This window comes from Sycon ciliatum, chromosome 7 (assembly GCF_964019385.1).
Source record: "Sycon ciliatum chromosome 7, ocSycCili1.1, whole genome shotgun sequence".
In the NCBI taxonomy this organism is placed as follows: domain Eukaryota; kingdom Metazoa; phylum Porifera; class Calcarea; order Leucosolenida; family Sycettidae; genus Sycon; species Sycon ciliatum.
The window spans coordinates 8,724,766-8,744,684 of NC_088649.1; the positions used below are offsets into that span (position 1 = coordinate 8,724,766).

Here is a 19,919-nt window from a genome sequence, read left to right on the forward strand (position 1 = left end):
ATAATTGTAAACATTCACCATTCACTGTGTCTTGCCACACATGTCGTACAGGGAGGAGACTAATGCTGGTGTTTTGTATTGGATAACAATTAATGCTGCCCAGATTATGACAGAAATTTATAGTGATGGCTCAGACCTTGGACCCCAGACCTGCCCATCGCGGAAGCGATGATAGCGAACAGCTGTGTTAGACATAGCAACTTGTCCTGGGATTACACCATTCAACAGCTTGCAAGGCTGATGAATTGACCGCCACTAATAATTTTAGCCTGGTATCCACCACACAGCTGATTGACTGATAGTCATGGCTAGCATGGTGACCACCTACTACTTAGTGGTAGAGATTTGCTGGCTTATAGTGAAGGTCTCTTGTTCAAGGTTGGATGGTGACTGATAATGTTTGGAGAAGCTGTGACCATGAGACTATTTTTGAGGGGTCTCCCCTTCCCCCGCCTTCAAACTAATGAAAATTTGTGAAAAGAAATTCGTTGTCTGGTGATTGGTTTTTGCCATGAAACTCTGATTAACAACGAAAAGCCCTATTTTGCTTCCTTTTGTGTACCTCTTGTGAAAAGAAATTTGAAGATGAGTAAAGTTTGCTCCATAGAACTGCCCTATGAGTAGCAGCAGGGAATTGCAGTAGAACTCTGATCAGAATACTAATGTACTCTCATGGACAGCAGGCAGGTGTACTTAGACTATCCGAGGTACAATCACAATCTCTTCTATCCAGACCAGGCAGTCCGGAACCGGGGCTCCCCATAACTTGGAAACATGCATAACTCTGAAGTACGCACGTTTTGTTGGGAAGGGCTAGAGATCTGGCATATGTCACTTTTTCCACCAACAGTGGCAAGGGAGTAGTAACATTTTCACTAAAACTCACCCTCAGGGTGCCCGGTAGACCGGTAGACCGAGGGGCCCGTAACTCGGAGGTCCGGATAAGAGAGATATGAGTACTTATTGTCATAACTCTTTTCAGTACGGATCAATACTCCCGTGCTACGGACATTATGGAGGATTGGTATGACGCAGGCATTACGGAGGGTTGGCATAACGCCGGCATTATTATGGAGGATTGGCATTACGGAGGATTATCCGCCAAGGGCTACGGAGGATTAGAAATACAAATTCTGCGTTCGTGTTGGTACTCCAATGAAAGTCCCAAATTGGTGACGAAATTCTTTTTTTGAAGAGGATTAGCGAACATAATTCGCACTTGCTTGACAACAGGTTGTACATGTGTGCAAACAGTCTAATGAAGTAAATTATGACTGTCCTGACGCTGTGTCGACTTCTTCTCCGGCAGTATAATAATTATGTGTTTCTAACTATTTACATAGGGTGACTCCAACGGCAAGCAATGGGAAAATCGAAACCTACGGATGAGCACTGGCAGCAGCATTCTTCAATCATTTCACCACGATCACCAGAACACTAGTCTCCTTTAGAAACAGATAAACCCCATTTTCCATTTGCGCTCCTTACGACCAAAGGAGTGTACGCTCCTTACGACCAAAGGAGTGTAGGATTTAATGATGTACGCCGTCCACTACTTCAACTATTCCACAGCTTAAAAACACTGACACCATCCCAAACTCAACATAATAAGAAAACAAAGAAACAACAACAATAAAATATAACATGGAGACATTTCCGATCATCAGATAGAAAGCAAACGAAAAGCAACAAGTCGGCAATCAGATTTTTGTCAATACAGGAAATTGATCGATTTTGAACAGAAAATTCATAAGAATTAGAAAAAGAAATCAGATTCTGTCAAAACAGGTGTTCAAAATAACATTCAACCTATAGTCAGCATTCATTCTGTAAAGCATAGTCAGATATAATTATACAGAGCAGAAGATACAAAGCTAGAGCTAATATGGCTGCCAGGTAAGTAGTGTGTACGATAATTTTCTTTTAAGCAGTAAGCAGCATATTCGGGTCAACACGGCTGCAAGGTGGACAGTGTGCATCTTCCACCATATTAGGGGCAGCATGGGTATCATGTGATCAGTATGTTTGGCAGTGCATACATGGGCAGGTGGTAGTGATTGCGAGTGATGAACTCTACGATCAGGCGGTGTACTTCGTTGATTATGCCGCTCTGTTGGTATTGCCGCTTCAGCTCCCGTGTATCCGCACTGTCCAGCTGTGTGCAGTGCGGGGAAAAAAAAAGCAAGCAACATTGGATGATTAGAAGACGGAAAAAGGGCAACTGGGGGTTAAAAGATCCTGCCGAGCAGAACGGTTGCAGGGCGGCACTAATGAAATCGGAAGGTGTGGGTAGCCCGGTAGGGTTGGGGGAAGCCCAGTTAGGGTGGGGGTAGCCCGGTTAGGGTGGGGATAGCCCAGTGGAGGTGGGAGGGAGTAGCCCGGTTGGGGTGGGGGTAGCCCAGTGGAGCCCAGTGGAGGTGGGAGGGAGTAGCCCGGTTGGGGTGGGGGTAGCCCAGTGGAGGTGGGAAGGAGTAGCCCGGTTGGGGTGGGGGTAGCCCAGTGGAGGTGGGAGGGAGTAGCCCGGTTGGGGTGGGGTAGCCCAGTGGAGGTGGGAGGGAGTAGCCCGGTTGGGGTGGGGGTAGCCCAGTGGAGGTGGGAGGGAGTAGCCCGGTTGGGGTGGGGTAGCCCAGTGGAGGTGGGAGTAGCCCGGTTGGGGTGGGGTAGTAAATCAGGTACAAGGGGTAAGTGGGAGAGTAGCCTGAGAAAAAACAAAAACTGAGAAAAACAGAATGTTCCATCCCAAACCCCGACCACCATCCCCTCCAGGATCAATTACTCTTATAGCATATCTTGGAGTGATTGTTCCACATTCTCAGCCAATCAGAGGCTTTCTTCAATGATGTGTGACTTTTCACGCGCATCTCCTGTCATTAATACAATGAAAACATGGAAGATAGTTCGTTGCTGGAGCTTGCGCTTTTTCCCCCACCGACTCGACTGACTGGTTGATAAATATGGTGGTAAAGACACACCTGGCAATATGGCGGTAAACACACGCCTGCCCACACACGCTCTCTAAGTTGCAAAGCTGCAAAGGTGGTGGTGGTGGGAAGGAGAGCTCTGTGCCAGAACTTTGCAGCTTAGAGAGCGTGTGTGGGCAGGCGTGTGTTTACCGCCATATTGCTAGGTGTGTCTTTACCACCATATTAACCAAGTACAGCTGCAGAGGTGTCTTCAACTTCATTGACTCGACTGACTAACAGACTAACTCTCAGGCTATTGCCAAAGTTGCTATCACTATTACATTGTATGTTGTGGCTCAGTGGTGTGTTAGTATTGTGTGCACGTACCGGACCACGTGTGACTTGCATCATCTTGGCAGCAACTTCCATCAACGAATCCTGATTGCCGCCATCCTGCAAGCAACAACGCACGGATACAAATTGTAACATTACTCCACTGATTTAGACATCGCCTGACCGGCATGATGTGATGTGAATCCGGATAGGGGAAATACCAAAGGACAATGGGACATATCCCTGGATGGGTGTAATATTGCCCTCGGTAAGGGGACCTGGTCCTAGATATGGGGATATGGCCACGGATATGGGGAACAACCCTGGCTGGATTTAAGGGATATTGCCCTGGATAATGGAGATATGACTCTGGATACGGGGACATGGCCACGGATAAGGGGAACACCCCTGGCTGGATATGGGGATTTGGCTCTGTTAAGGGGATATTGCAATGGATATGGAGATATGACTCTCGATAAGGGGTGCATGCTTCGGAAAAGGGGTACAGCCCTGATAAGGGGGGGGGGGGGGATATGACCATGGACAAGGAGGGATATGACCCTAGATAAGGAGGGCATTCTTGATAGTGGACTTCACTTTCCAGCATTGTAGAAGATAAGTAGCTTCACATACTGCGCTGATGAGTTCACAAAGGACGAAACAGTTCTGTGCGCAGATTGAGTAACTTCACGTTGTAGATAAGTGGGAAGTTTCACTACAGTGCACTTCTACCGGAAGATGTGCGGACCATCTCGTGGCTCCCTAAGTTGAAACTGAATTGCCTGCCGTATTGCTGCGATGTGTGACTATAACGCATTCCTGCCTAATGCCTGGTCGACTACACCGTGATACTACTAGTAGTGTCACGCCACCCATACTGTGATAACTGTTGCCACTAGTGCTTTCATCGTATGTCCTTATTCAAGTAGAGTACATACTTACACAACGGTGATACACCTTGCCTACTTTTAGCCTTCTGCTGTTCTGCCGTTCTTCTGCTCTTTTATCCCTCCCTACTGAGTGCTGACACATTTGATTACGACAGATAATTATTATGTAATGTCACCCCCCCCCCCCCCACACCCTTCGCTATCATATTATTGGGCAACGATCCTGTTTGACTTTGCGAAGTAACAAGAAGAAATACATACATACATACACTTGACACCACTACTTACCCGGGGCTGCTCCAGAACAGAGTGAATGAGTCCTTGCAAGTCGGAGAATCGATCATGGTAGTAGATAATCATGAACTCGCGACGCAGTAACCTGAAGAAAGGAAACGAGAAACAACACACACATATGCTAGCACGATACAAAAATCAATAGCACTCGACCGTAGCAAAGAACCAGCACTAGCGGGACACTACGGTGCTGCTCAATGGTCAATAGAGGGAGAGCTGAGGGAGAGCTGAGGGAGAGCTTGATCACATTCTGATACAAACTTCCCCATGCATGATGGAAACAACGTCGATCTTCTAGCCCCCCCCCCAAAACCATTGTCAAAAAATGGACACTATATATACACACACACACACACACACACACACACACGCGCACACACACACACACACACACACACACACACATGCCCGACAATCCTTACTCGAACACGTCCTTGATCTCTTCCTCGCGCTGCTGCTCGATCATGTGCTTCATCATGTTGCTATGGTAACCCCACAAGGAGGTGATGTTGTCGGTTTCGATATTCTTCTGCAATACGCAAACAGTGCAAGAGACCAGGGTGAGCCAGTAGGAACATTCGGGTGACGGTAACATGGCATCCATCAACTCTTTTGCCTTGTAACAGCAAGTGCATACAAGTTATCTCACGTCGTTTTGATAGGCATAACAACCAGGATCTTTGTACCGGAAGCAATCCGCAGATTGCGACTCCATCCATTACGCAGCTGGATGGAGAGCAGACTATCATTACGCCTTTTCCATTAATTTCTTCTCCTTCAATACGGCGACTATCACCGAAAGAAAAAAAGTCAGATAATGTACATGTTCAGTCATGCAGACGCTGTGTGTCTATACCTCTATGCGTGAGAACACTGTGATAGTATCGACACGGCCTCGGACAAACTTCAGTTGCAATCCACCGTCTTGTTCAGTGAAAGAGTTAATGACTTCGTCCTGGGTGCAGTGAGAGCAGCAGAAGAGAGCAAGAAAGCAACAAACACACACACACGCACACACACACACACACACACACACACACACACACACACACACAAAGAGAAAAAAATGGGGAGAGTGAGAGAGTGAGTGAGAGAGACTGAGAGAGTGTGTGAGAGAGAGAGAATAAGACACAGAGAGAGAGTGTGTGAGAGAGAATAAGACAGAGAGAGAGTGTGTGAGAGAGAATGAGACAGAGAGACAGAGACAGAGAGAGACAGAGACACACACAGAGAGAGAGAGAGAGAGAGAGAGAGAGAGAGAGAGAGAGAGAGAGAGAGAGAGAGAGAGAGAGAGAGACAGAAAGAGAGAGAGAGTTACATTTGTAAAGACGTGTAAGTCTAACAAATGAGGAGAGGGAGAGGGAGTGTTGCGCAACGGGTCTCGAGTGAAAGACTTTTCATGGCTTATTTATGGTGTTCTTTAGTTTTATTTTGTAGTGGTTTAGTCTTGACTTTGTTGCATTGTTTTGGCTGCATGTGCAGTCTTCTGTACATGTATACACCATGGAACGCTTACGTCATTGTCGCGCGTGCAACATTATTTCGCGTGCGCGCGCGCATGCTCATATATGCTGCCGCAATGTTTGTCCTTTTCTTCAGTTATCAGTTTTGCCTCGTCGTGTCCGGTCTTCTGCTCGTCTTGTCAAGAAATTATGTTGAACCTTTAGTTCAGTTGCGAAGTTGTGTGTGGTGAGTCGGATGGGCGGGGAGGCTGGGCCCCTGACGCCTGGAGAAGATGTGCTGGTGTACGAATGGGAGAGGAAGATGGAGAGGGAGAGGGAGGAGGAGAGGGAGAGGGAGAGAGAGAGAGAGAGAGAAAGACAAGAGAGAGAGAGACACACACACACAGAGAAAAAAGAGAGCAAGCGAGAAAGAGAACGCGAGAAAGAGCAACATGTATGATAGCTCCCACTCATCGTGTGCACCACTCAGCTCTTTCTCACCATTGACTTGTCCTGTCTTCCCAGATCCATTCTCGGAGGGCCGGTAATTCGGATGTATGTCCAATTACCTGATCAAGAAGATCAAAAAAGAATAGGTATTTTGGCTCAGAATTTTAATTGATTGTTTAGTAAGTGGTGGTGTTAGTAGACATTATAGCGTAACTTGTAGTTCCTTGGTCCTTTCTTTCTTCTATACATTTTAATGTTACCAAAACACCACAATTATACACGGCACAGTTTTGACAGAAAAAAACGTTTTTGTCGAAACGGAACGAATCGGTATCCGTTGGTTGTGTTTCCATCAATAATTGCTGTCTTGTCTCCCGGGTGGTTGCTGTAGCATTATTTTGGTATAGCAACGCTCCACTTAACCGTCTATCATGGCCGTATGGATCTCTTGCACAGCCTGAGCTTTAGGTAGTCGAGAACTATCTGCATGATAGGATGCATTGATCACATGGCAATGACGCAACCAAGTCCTTTTCCGCCGTCGGAAAAGGATTTGATTGCATCATTGCTGTGTGAGCATTGTATTACTGGCTCTCTCCACTGTACGCAGCCTGAGGAGCTTAGACAACTGTCATGATATGATGCATTTAGTCGTTGTCCTTCTGGAATGCAGGATGCAGTACGATCCAATATCCCTTTTGGAACTAAATCACACATTCACGGAACAGTAGCAATAGCTACTGGAGCTGTGTTTACAAGCTGGGCGATGATACTACACACACGGAAGACAAACCAGCCGAAGTTGGTTCACAGTTACCACTCCAGGTTTCAACCTTCAAGCAAGCGATGATCGATTGCTTGCCTGATGCGACGATTGCACCACTGATTTCCTGAAGCTTGTGCTAAGCATAAAACTGAACAATCTAATCCCGAGGGGGGGGGGGGTTATCCTCCATATGTATGTACTGTAGCGGACATTGAAATCTTTTGAGAAGTCGAGCGGCCACGGAGAGCTGGCCGTGCAGCCCCGGGCACTGCTTGTCCATTGTTTTTACAGTGCATACGTGAACTACAGGGCATGTACGTGCTAAAAGCAGTAAGGGCGCCGACCCCGGTCATCCCATCAGATTTCAACGTTCGTGACAGTAGTTTTTCTTCCATACATGGCAACAGAACTCAAATCGCCTGACACCATTGAAAAGACCCAGACATACACATAGATTACAATCACGGCAACTTACCAGGCAGGCTTGCACGCATGCTGAGCCGTTCGTTGAACATTGGTATACGCGCCGAGGGTGCCGTGGATTGTTGCCTGTTGGGTTCTTCTTGCTCATCCTCAGCGTAGTCGTCCATGGATGACGCATACTTGTCCATTAGAAGCTTGCCAACCTGGACAGGCACATGCACACATACACACGTGTAATCACCCTCTATGATAGTAGGCTCTTGATCAGGTAAGCGGTGGGAGGTGAGTAGATCAGACCCACCACAATGTGGTCAAAGACCGAAAATCCCATTCACTGCATCCATGTTTCCCTCGTGCCAGGCCACATATGCACATCCGCGCCTTGATCCAAGAGGGTGGTGGCATTCCCGCGCATGCGGAAAACTCAGCTTCCAGCAGAGTCTCAACCGCAACTGTAATAGGTGTATGTATGCTACGACCTGAATACTCACTATTTGTATTTCCCGCTCGTTCCCCTTGGCAATGAGCACTCACATAGAAGAGCGCATGCTCCAGTTCTGTTGTAGTCTTGTCTTGAGTTGTCGTTGTCCTGTTCTCCTTGTCTACACTCTTCTCGAATACTTCTATAAATTATCCAATCATATAAAACCCCTGTGTTCCGGTGTGAGGGGGCATCATTGGCCGGGAGCAGCTAACACTGGTGGCAGCGGAAAACGTCCACCACTACATCGCTGGCGAAGTATGTACGCCTTCGGAGATCGCCGACTATGAAGAACCACGAAGGCCCACGCAAGTGAAACCATATCCTCATCCACTCTCTTCGTCAATATTTTCCTTTCTGCATTGTGTTTCTTTCTGCTCGTCGTTTTCTTGTTGCATGCATTGTTTACCATGGTTTACAGTCCATAGGTCAAGCATTGGCGCCAACCTGTCTGGCCAAACATTTTCGGAACATTTTCTGTGTCCGTGTTTTGTGCATACTGGCTGCTGTCTAGTGTCTTGTTAGGATATCTGCTAGCTGGGTAGTAGAATCTAGCTACACTGTGTCCGTAGAGTAGTTGCCTATTTGGAATTGTCTCTGCCAAATTTTAGGGGTCACACTTCTGTACAACCATCTCGCGGCCATTTTGAATTTCGCACGTGCCAAACACGTGAAAACCGTACCGTACGGACCAATCACGGTACGTGAATTTTTAAAATTTTGAAAAAACGACTGTAATGTGTATTTGATTCCAGGGCAGCGACTGTTTTTCTGATCAGCCTGAAATTTGACATGCTGGATCCTTCCCCTATTCCGCAGACTTCTATCGAAAGAATTTTTGAGAAAGGCCAACAATACCCAAATCACGGAGCAAGATACGATTTCGGAGTAGTTTCTCAAGATTTCTCTTCGCTTCGAAGAGAATTTACGGGGAGAAGAAAAATAGAAATCTATGAATCGTCTCGATAGAAAGGAAGACAAGTCCACAATAAAAAAAATAAGCCATAGTTTGTCCAAATCGATGAAGGAATGGCTGCACTGGACTTTTTCGTAGCCATGGACGTTCTCACCCCGATGTACCTGGCTCGACTGCACCTGCCTCACGTACTGGACTGAACGACCTTGTGTTGGCCCTGTCTTGGGTGGATGCACGGGTGCCTGGATTGTGCTGCACACCGTGGCTCCTACCCTCCCTTTCCAGCCGAGCAAGAGTTTTGTCATGATCAGCTCTCGCGCGGTGGCGCTTCAGCACGTCCTGGTACGTCTCTGAGGCAGTCAACGACCTGGCCTGAGATGTGCCCTGCCTCAGTAGTTTCAGCTGCTTCTTGGCTTTCTTCAGCCGCTCTGGAGTAATGGTGGACGCGTAATCCTGCATTGCTGTGGCCAGCTGTTGTGTTGTAGCACCTACCAGTAAACACAAAGAGAATGACCAGCAGAAAATCACACGCGTGTGAAGATAGCTATTGTAAGCAGTCTGTTCAAGTCACCCTGGGCCAGGCTGGGCACCATTGCTGGCTTCTATGTACGTACGCATGTTGGTGAACAGAGTGTGCTGCGTAGTATACAACTTGTCTCAGGATTGAATCATTGTAAACAATCTTCGACACATCATCCGTATGCATATGACCAAATCGCTGCCAGGTCGAATACTTCACATTTGTAATGGTGATAAGCGCGTCTCTACCGTGCAAGATACGTGTGCTGTTGGATCATTTTCTTACCTGTCATCCTTGTCCTTTTGCCTGATGAACCGGCTGTGGCGTCATTGCTGTGGATGACGTTTTCCACGAACAGGTGTGTTGCCTGTTTCGTCATCTCGGAATCAGAGTTCGTGAGGTGGATTCCTGCCAGGTTGAACTGCCGCTCTGCCATCACGTTGTTCACTGGTAGAGCAAACACATGTGTCGCGAACCACTTCCACGCATGTGGCTCCGTGTTCTCTTTGGGCACTGATGGGCTAGTGTGTTGCGCTATCAGCTCAACCTCTGCCAGCATTTCATCTGGTATTGGCCACCTTTCTGCCCATTGCTGGAGGCCCGGTCTATCTGCAGCCACGATTGCCAAGATTTCCAGCTCATGAAACCAGTGCGTGCTCGGATGCAGCAAGAGATGTTGTTGGCGCTGAAGCAACCCGTTCTGGTAACATATTTTGGCAAGTGTGAACGGACACTTGATGGTGGTGGCTGCACTGATCAGCTCGGCCCAGAGCTGCTCCTTCAACGGGGACGCCAGGATTGAGGGAAACTCCGCCGGACAGGGGAATGCTGCGCTGGAGCCTGTCACGCGTCCATACGCTCGCCAGAAATGATGACGGCACTTGGAGTCCGCCCCCATGCCGAATGCCAACGGAAACTTGAACCAACGCACGCCATGCTTCTGCAAGACAGTTACAATGGCACTGGTAAGTGGCTTGACGACATTGTTCTGGTAGTGCTCTGCTCTTTCTGCTGTTAGATTAGAGCTCATAGCACGAGCTGTCAGTGGCATTGCGAAATCTGGCTCTACATCCATTAGGATAGCTAACTGTATGTCCCGTAATACCTGAACTGGCCATTTCCGCGCTAAGTAGCCGCTTGAAAAGCCGAGTTCTGTGTCGGGGAGCTGGCTGGCCCGAAGAGATGGCATAATCAGCCTGTCCAGTATCTCCAGTAATGTAACACGTTCTGTAGCGATGATGGGATTGGCTGACATTCTCACCACTTCTTCCCAAATGACGTAGTGCGTTTCCTTCTTGGGAAGATACTCGAGCATACATTTGCCCAGCTGGATGCATGCCGTGCCGTACTTTTGAAACCATTTCAAATTTTCATGTATATATGACCAGCGGGTGTCGATGAACTCTTGGGGCAAGGGAGGTGGCTTTGCGAGGATCTTGAGTGAAACGTATAACGATTTGTAGTACGTAGGCTTCTGGTGATGCAGATACGCGATTTTGTACTGCATTTGGCACATGTTGAAACTTGCCATTGGTCCTCGATGGCCGAATCCGTCGACCATTGCCGTTTTCAACGCAATGTTCAACACGTGCGGGTAGCAGCCTATGAAATGGGTTTTATTCTTGAATAGGGCACCCAGTGCGACGGCATGCCCCTTCTTGTCTCCGGACTGGGTAGATGCATTGTCTCCCACCACTCCACACACTGTTCTGATTCCATAAACATTCTTCAGGATGTGATGGTCTGCCTTTGCCTGGTCTGCTCCTCGTCCACTTGCAACGAGTGTGTCCGCTAATAGATAGCCTGCGGGGCAATTTCGTTTTGCTGACCAGGTGTGTACCCCCACCATATGCCTGTCTTCTCCTTTTTTGTTCGAGTCATCGGCGAACACAGCTATGTCGTATGGCGTTGAGGAGAGGGTGTCGCGGAGGATAGCCTTGTCAACCTCTCCTAGAAGCAAGTTCCATTTGGCCAGTGACGATGGGGAACATGTTGTGCCGAGATGGCTACAGGGAGCTTGGCCAGTCAGTACATGGTGGCTTAGATGTATTGCCAATGCTGCCTTCTGGTTTGACAATATGCATGCAATCTTGAGAAACCGCATCTGTGCCATGAAACGCGGGCAATGGGCGTTACTGCCTTGTGTCTTGGCAGAAATTATGCATGGCTCCCCTGTTGACGTTGGTGGTTGCTGTCTTTTACTCTTCTGTTTTACTTGCGAAATTCGCAGACCCCGGATTTCCAGTTGCTGCTGCTGAATTCGGAGCTCGTGCATCTCACATTTCTTCTCCAGTGCAGCCAGTCGTTTCTCCAATGACTCATTCTTCTCATCACTGCAAGTCGTTTTCCGGGCTGCGCATGATGGATCGTCTGTAGGCACGTTCTGCGTCGATTCGCCAACTGTCTTGACAGGACTTGGCATTGGTGGCACCACTTGTATCTCCTCTTCATCCGCATGCTCAGTTTGGTCTTCAGACACAACCTAGCACAAAAGAACATCGTGCAAATAATTTTGTTTATACAACAGACCAAAACTCTTCAAATTGTTATAATTAGAAGACTTTCATATTTCTTCTCCTCTTGTGCTTCATATCGCGTACAACATGCACTATCATAATTAGAATACACTAGTCTACTATCACCGGTATTGTATTCATCCAACACAACTGAATTGTGTGCAGTCCAAAAAATTACATATGCTTGACATGGTACGATATCTGTGTGATTAGTACTGATTACCAAAGCTCCACATCAGTATTATGTGTGTGCATGCACGTGTGCTTGTGAATGCATACATAATGTGTCATTGAGTATTACATTGCTGTTGAAGGGAAGTACAGGCAAGGGATCTATTCCCATGACGTAGATGATGTATGCAGGTGAATAACTAATTATTTGAAGAAGAAAAAATTACCTGAGATGTCTCTTTGGTTGCTGGTTCATCATCCTGTACGTACAACTGGCTATCTATAAGTACGTGTTCGTTTCTCTCGGGACTGGCTGCACGACGCTTTTTCGTACTACTGTATTGGCCAGAATGCTTCCTCTTGCGGCGTTTCGGGTAGTTCACTCCCGACCTGTCCTTTTTCCTGTTTGCAGGCATAGTGCAACTCGTAAAAATAGCTCCGAAAAGAGTTCCGCATTCACTAACACCAACAAGAAGATGAAGGCTATCGGAAGAAAGAAGGAAGAAAGAGTTGATTCAGCTGCAATCGAGGCGGGAAAATGAGTCAGCTGAACCCGACATCGTCGTCGTCGTGCTGGCTCTCCACCTCCAGGAGACATCTAGGCTACTAAAGACAAAAAGGGGAGACAAAATGTCTCGGCGTTGCTGCTCCAGGCCGACTTCCAGTAGACAGACACCAGACACAAAGTTGGAAAAAGGAGGTCGAGACAAGACCTATCAGCTCCTTCCAGGAGAGAATCGAATACAAGAAGCAGCCGACTGTCGAGTCGAAAGAGAAAGACACCGTGTTACGATGTACTTGTATGTCTGATGTTGTTTGACTTGGAAGTAATTAAGTTGAAGTATTATTATGTAGTTGGAGGAGATTTTGCCTTGCGGAGCTCGATCGCAGGAGTCAGATCGATCCACGATTTGAAAAAAAGCGAGGCCCGCGCCTCCTTGGCGGCTTGGCACGCGAGGATAACCCACGAGGTGAGCACGCTCCGAAATCCAAGATGGCCGCGAGATGATCACCGGTGACGCATCCCGGGTGTGACCCCTAAATTTAGTTGTTTGCCGCTACGCACGATAGGTTACGTAATAGGGCTTGAAAGTGCTACGTCACAGCATAGCAACAATTTCAAAAATTCAAAAATTGGATCCACTTGGATCCAGTTTTTGTATGGATCCAAGCACATTTCAAGCCGTCTTACTCTCAGCAAGGTGATGTAACCAGTGAAACTGACTGATTTGGCTACTGGGGGCGGGGTTACAACTGGTGGCGAAATAAAAGTCACACCTGCATGCGACATGAGTGGGTTGCTATGCACCCACATACTTAGGCAATAGCAAAGTCACACCTTAGTGGATCCAAAAATAGAAATCTGATGTCAACTTACTACTCCCTGGCCGTTTTGACGTCATCACTTTCAAGCCCTATAGATTTAGATCGATAGTTGATCGAGGCGTCGATCGAGTCCACGGGAAATTTTTGCAGATAAATTTTTTTCGAAAATTCAAAAATACAAAAACAATTTTTTTTCACAATGGGCCGTTCAGCGAAATCCAAGAGACAAGAAAAGCTAGAGCGTGGCTTCGCTGAAGCTGGCTGTGACATATGTAAATGAGCATTGCTGAAGAGCGCGAGAGTTCGCCGGTACAAGGGTTGTCCCATCGTTTTCGTTTGCCGGACACAGACACACCACATGCACGTCCACTGCCGAAGCCAGTTTTGCTTCCTGAGACATTCGGAAATCGGCCAGGCCAAGATTTCACCACGTACATGAGGCATTTCGTCCACACATGTGAGCTGAGTGGGTACGACGACGACCAAAAGCTACGGCTACTACCTGCTCGCCTTGTTGGTACAGCTCATGAGATGTTCACCGAAATTCTAACTCACACGCCTGACATGAACTTTTCCGACACAGTCGAGGCTCTGCATGTCCGTCTTGAGCCGCCCCAGCAAGCATTGATGCACGAGGCCAGTCTTCGCCAGCGAGTGAAGCTGGCGAGTGAAACTCAGCACGGGTATGCCACGGAACTTCGTCGGCTCGCTCGTCGAGCCTACCCAGGACAACAAGGTGCACTGCTTGATTCAATGCTTTTGCAACTTTTTATTGATGGCCAGGCATCGAAGGATTTGCGCTTGGCGTTGGCGTCACCTCGGCCCACTGATTTGGATGCGGCGGTCCAAAAGGCCATCGAGGTAGGTGCTATTTATGCTCGCGAGCAGGCCCGCACCGTACCTTACCAGTATGCACAGCCCGTATTTGCTGCTGCTCCGGAAGTGAAGCCCCGTCGCACTGCTCATGGTCGTGACCCCTACGCAGCAGTCGGTCCACTGAAGTCGGAATCTGAGCGAGACCAGTTGGCTTCGCTTTTGTCGAGTTTTGATTCGCGTCTCTCTGCTTTGGAGGCGAAAATGGAGAGCGCGAGTCTGTATCGCCCCACCCGACCCCAGCAAGACCATGTACGTTTTGTTGCTCGTGGTGCTGGTGCTGGTGCGCCTAGTCGTGGTCGTGGCCAGAGTTTTGCGAGGCCTGTCCGTGGAGTGTGCCATGGATGTGGTGAAGAGGGCCACTTCATTGCATCTTGCCCGCACGCAAAAAACTAGGTTGGACTGGTGACACGGGGCCGCCGTCAGTCGTCCGAGTGGAGCCCCTCGAGGAGGTATGTGGTGCGATCTCTTCCATTATTGTGCACGTTGATGTTTGTCTTTCGTCTTCGTCTTCGTCTCCTGTTGTTGCTCTTGTTGATTCTGGGTCAAGTGTGTCGTTAGTGCATTCTAAATTGTTGCCTAATTTGACAGAGCGACCTCCTCTAGAGTCTGCTCCGCGGTTGTGTGCAGTCAATGGCGCACAACTTCCTGTCGTTGGATCCATGGATCTGTGTATGTCGCTAGGAAATCTGTCTTTCCAGCACACGGTTGTTGTCTCTCCTGGTATTCACTGTGACATGATTCTTGGTTCCGATTTTTTGTTGCAGCATGGTGGTGTATTAGACATTGCTCGTGGTGTTGTGATGTTTGGCGATGTGTCTGTTCCGTTGCATGTTTCTGGTTCTGGGTGTCCTCCGTCACGTACGCCCTATGATCGTATTGTTCCGCGTAATACTTCCCCCTCATGTAATACTCATACCCCTCATTCTGATGCATGCTCCGACGATGTACCTGTTTCGTCGTATTCTTCTCGTGTTGCCCTTGACGATTCAGTGTCTGCACGGGTTGTTGAACCCATGGCTCAACCTGGCGTTGTCCCGGCGTGTGCGCCCGAGAGTGTGGCTGACCCTGTGGTATACTCATCTCGTGTGGTGTTTGAGATGGAGTTGTCGGTACCTGCAGGACATGTTGTCTTGGTGCCTTGTGCAGCTGTTGATGTGTGCACGGTTGCGATGGATTGCGTGGCAGATCCATTGGAGTCCTTTATGGCGAAGCATCCAGATGTGGCAGTGACTCCTAGTCTTGTAACTGTTGGCCCTAACCAAACACGTGTGGTTGTGGCTGTTGAAAATCATGCAAATTACCCTATACTCATTCATAAAAATACCAATGTTGCCGAACTTCATCAAATTCCTACAGATTGTGAACATATTGACGACACTGAGGCTATGGTTTCCTCAGTTTCACCCAACCCGATCCCGCTAACTGAGCAACGCAAGAAAGTCATCGATGAATATATCAACGCACAAAATCATCTCTCCACAGAACAGTCTCGCACGCTCACTGAACTACTTCATGATAACCACGATTTATTTATCTTGCATGATGATGACTATGGCTACTGTGACATATTCCCTCATAAAATTAACACTGGACAAAATAACCCTATAAAACAACCTACCAGGCGGATTCCATATCACCGCCGGAAGGCTCTGCAAGATCTACTGAATACGCTGTTAAAGCAAGGCATAATACAAGAATCGATTAGTCCGTGGGCATCACCCATAGTATTGGTGCCAAAGAAGGATGGCTCTCTTCGACTCTGTATCGACTACAGGAAGTTGAACTCTGTCACCGAGCCTGATGCTTACCCGATTCCCCGGGCGGATGACATGCTTGATTCCCTGTCTGGCTGTCGGTATTTCACGTCCCTTGACTTAGCGTCAGGGTACTGGTAAATAGCAATGGAAGGAAGCGACAAGGCTAAGACGGCATTTACCACGCCACTGGGCTTGTTTGAGTTTAATGTTCTTCCGATGGGCTGCAGGAATGGCCCAGCGACATTTCAGCGCGTAATGGAAGCAGTCCTGAGTGGCTTATGTAACACACCGGCCCAGCCATTCTGCCGTGTGTTCTTTGATGATGTCCTGAATGCCAGCGAAACGCTGTCTGGCCAACTCCAGATTCTGCTGCCCGTGTTCGCGCGAGTTCGGTCCGCTGGACTGCGGTTCAATCTGAAGAAATGCTCCTTCTTCCAGGAGGAGGTCACTTTCTTAGGACACCGCGTGTCAGCGGAGGGCATCTCCCCGGATGAAGCCAAACTCGTCGCGGTCAGGAACTGGAAGACTCCGAAATCTGTCACAGCTGTCCGCGAGTTCCTTGGCTTCGCTGGATATTATCGCCGCTTCATCCGTGGGTTCGCCCAGCGTGCTGCTCCGCTGACTGCTCTGACAGGCAAGAATGCTCGCTTTGCGTGGTCGAAAGCTTGCGAAGCGGCGTTCCAGGCTCTGAAGCGTTCGCTTGCCAGTGCGCCGGTGATGGCGTACCCCCAGTTTGAAGATTCAGCAGGTGCATTCATTCTGGACACCGATGCGAGCAATGTGTCGATTGGTGCAGTCCTCAGCCAGATCCAGGATGGAACTGAGCGACCAATTGGGTACGGCAGCCGTGTACTGACGAAAGCTGAGCGCAACTACGATGCTAGCGATCGTGAGGCCCTTGCTCTGGTCTATTTTGCGGAGTATTTTAGGCACTACTTGTTGGCACGACCATTTGTTGCCAGGACGGACAATACTGCGTTGACTGCACTCCGGAACCTGAAGGAACCCCGCGGACGGAAAGCACGTTGGCTTGACTGTTTATCCGAATATGAATTCCGAGTCGTCCACCGTCCAGGTCGCCAACATCTGAATGCTGATGGTCTGTCGCGCTTGCTAGCCGAACCTGAAGCACATGTGCACAGTGAGTCTCCGCCACTGGCACCAACGCCGCCGCAAGATGCTGCCCCGTCTCCTCCGCCGAGTCCGCCGCCTCTTGCCCGTGATGTTCCGTTGTCAGCTGCTGATGAAATGCCACTTGCTGCTGATGTTCCTCCGGCTGCCGAGATTCTTCCTCCGGCCGTTTTTGTTCGTCCTCCTGGTGCCTCTGCCGCTGGACCGTTGCCGGATTGTTACAAGCCTCAGAGTCTTCTTGCTCCGTATGCTGATCCTGCTCTGTCTGAGTGTTTCACCCGATATGATGCTGCCAGTGGCAAGTTTGTTCGTCCGCCTGAAGCCGTTTCCCGTCCTCCCGACTGTCAACCGCCTGCCGTTACTGCTTCTCGTCCTGACCCGATTACGCTGTCCGATGATGATTTTCCGCCGCTACAGCCGCCGTCGTCTGATCCGGTCCGTACTTCTTCTCCTGTTTCTCGTCGTTCTGGCCGTGTTCGCACTGCACCTGCTCGACTAGCTGACTATGTCCTGGACTGAGTTTATTATTTGGTTTGTTTTCTTTTGTTTGTTTCCTAGGTATTTCGTTCATTCCCGTGGACGTGAATTTTAGCTAGGGGGGCACAGTGTAATAGGTGTATGTATGCTACGACCTGAATACTCACTATTTGTATTTCCCGCTCGTTCCCCTTGGCAATGAGCACTCACATAGAAGAGCGCATGCTCCAGTTCTGTTGTAGTCTTGTCTTGAGTTGTCGTTGTCCTGTTCTCCTTGTCTACACTCTTCTCGAATACTTCTATAAATTATCCAATCATATAAAACCCCTGTGTTCCGGTGTGAGGGGGCATCATTAGCCGGGAGCAGCTAACACAACCATGAATTTCCTTCTTCTTTTTTTGATTAGGTACCTGGTTTGAGTACCAATTGATGGGTATGCAGCCCAGGGTACAGTTGCCATCATGTGCTGTGCACTGTTCTCGGATAATATTCCCGGGTACTGAAAGCCCCAACCAAGGTCAAGTCTTGGAAATGAAAAGCTTTGGCCAAGCACTGAAAGTCCAAGCCAAGGTCAATTCCCGGCAAGGGAACCCAAACCAAGGTCATGTCTCGGCAATTGAGCACTTTTGCCAAGCACTGAAAGCCCAAACCAAGGTCACGTCTTGACAAGTGAACAATTTGGACTGAGCACTGAGAGCCCAAGCCAAGTCGTAGTCTCAGCGAGAGAACATTAATTTTGCACAAATCCACAAGAACCCTGCAAGCATACTGACCATATGACCCATCTCCTTGCTGCTAAATCGCTCTGGCTGCCTGCAGTTACGGCGAATAGGGGGTGAGACAGGAGCACACAAGAAACAACAGAATGGCCCTTCAGACAGTGCGCATGCACACACACAATGCATGTGTGCACGTATATGTACACACGAAATGCATACGGACATGTACAAGACACGTTGCACACGACATTTTTTATTCATTTTTTTATATATTTTTTACTATGTTCACATAACCAGCTCGAAAAGAACAATGAAAGACAGTGGTACGGAGACTAGGACAAACGCGACAACTAATGAGCAGGCGCTTACATACAATATAATAAAATGGATAGACTCCGTTAATTTATCATAGATAGTGTATAATGAGTGTGTAAAATACATAGCCAGCAGCTGCCGCAGGCAGAACCCGCGGAAAGGTTGTAGAACTGTACATGTACATGTATAGGCTGACACTGCTGCATCCCATAGCGGTTGAAACATTCATTTCACAGCACCATGAAGGTATTCTTTGTCCAGCATCGTTGCTTGCAGAAAGGTTGAAAACGGCCTCGAATTTTCTTTCAAGATTTTAGTGATTTGGCTCTAGAAATCTACGGTATGACGCCTCATGCTATGATTCATAATGACTTGAATGAAAAGCTGAACTAAAAGCTTCACTGTGTGCATGGCTTCATGCAGCATACTGTAGTACGTGCAGAGTTTCCCACTCGGGTTTATGTACAGCCAACGTCGTGAGCAACAACAACAACAACCCCGGGTGTGTCAGCTGGCGAACAGCAACACCGTCTACAAACACAGTCACCAGTTCAGTGTAGACTTTCAAACCTCGCGAATAACTACAACTCGTACATGATCCCACAACTTGTATCATGTCTGATCTAAGGTTGTTATTCGCAAATCATGACTGTACTCTCGTGTATCTGTTTCCCAAGGGGTCTCAGCTTACCAGTCGTCCCTGTGGAACTTCCTCTGAAACTTTGTGCATGGTCCCATAGCGTGGATGAGCGGGTCAGTCGTTGTGAACTTCTCATCGATGACTAGACGCGAGTCGAACACCAGCCGTGAGCTAGTCATAGCTGAATATGAGCATGCACACACACACACACGCGCACACACACGCACACACGCATGCACGCATACACGTACACACACACGTACACACACACAGGTAGTACAATGCTTTCATGACCCATGCCACCACTTGGGTTGTTACTAACCATCTACATACCTGCACATGGTGCAGCCATGTACTGTGCATATGTAAATCTTCATGCAGGAGAGTAGCCAGCGATGGCCCAACAGGCAACAGAGTGGGTGCTCTGGGCTGTTGCTTGCTATGCTAGCTTTTACAGGATCTTTTCCACGGTCACGTACAGGTCCGCAGGAACCGGTCCGGTTGGTCAGGCCATGGCCGGACCAACCTCTTAGCCGCCGATGTGTGTTTACTGATGAGGAGGTCATGTGACT

The 19,919-nt window shown here is 48.4% G+C and overlaps 2 protein-coding genes across 2 annotated transcripts in view; both read right to left on the reverse strand.

Annotated features, from left to right (window-relative positions):
* Positions 1-1,531: 1,531 nt before the first annotated feature.
* The window catches only part of LOC135820908 (cilia- and flagella-associated protein 61-like), a 55,284-nt gene continuing 36,896 nt past the window's right edge, over positions 1,532-19,919 (reverse strand). The window contains exons 35-43 of the mRNA XM_065333959.1: positions 19,399-19,528; positions 18,447-18,486; positions 7,554-7,704; positions 6,364-6,431; positions 5,277-5,375; positions 4,843-4,949; positions 4,415-4,505; positions 3,291-3,356; positions 1,532-2,155 (exon numbers count right to left, since the gene is read on the reverse strand). Coding sequence (XP_065190031.1) covers positions 2,009-2,155; positions 3,291-3,356; positions 4,415-4,505; positions 4,843-4,949; positions 5,277-5,375; positions 6,364-6,431; positions 7,554-7,704; positions 18,447-18,486; positions 19,399-19,528 — 899 coding nt within the window. The 3' untranslated portion in view covers positions 1,532-2,008. The remainder of the gene's footprint in view (positions 2,156-3,290; positions 3,357-4,414; positions 4,506-4,842; positions 4,950-5,276; positions 5,376-6,363; positions 6,432-7,553; positions 7,705-18,446; positions 18,487-19,398; positions 19,529-19,919) is intronic.
* LOC135821235 (uncharacterized) lies at positions 8,780-12,521 on the reverse strand. Its single transcript, XM_065334296.1, has 3 exons — positions 12,333-12,521; positions 9,704-11,900; positions 8,780-9,386 (listed from the first exon to the last, which is right to left on the reverse strand). Exons 1-3 carry the CDS (start codon positions 12,519-12,521, stop codon positions 9,049-9,051), a joined length of 2,724 nt encoding a protein of 907 aa, XP_065190368.1. The 3' UTR covers positions 8,780-9,048.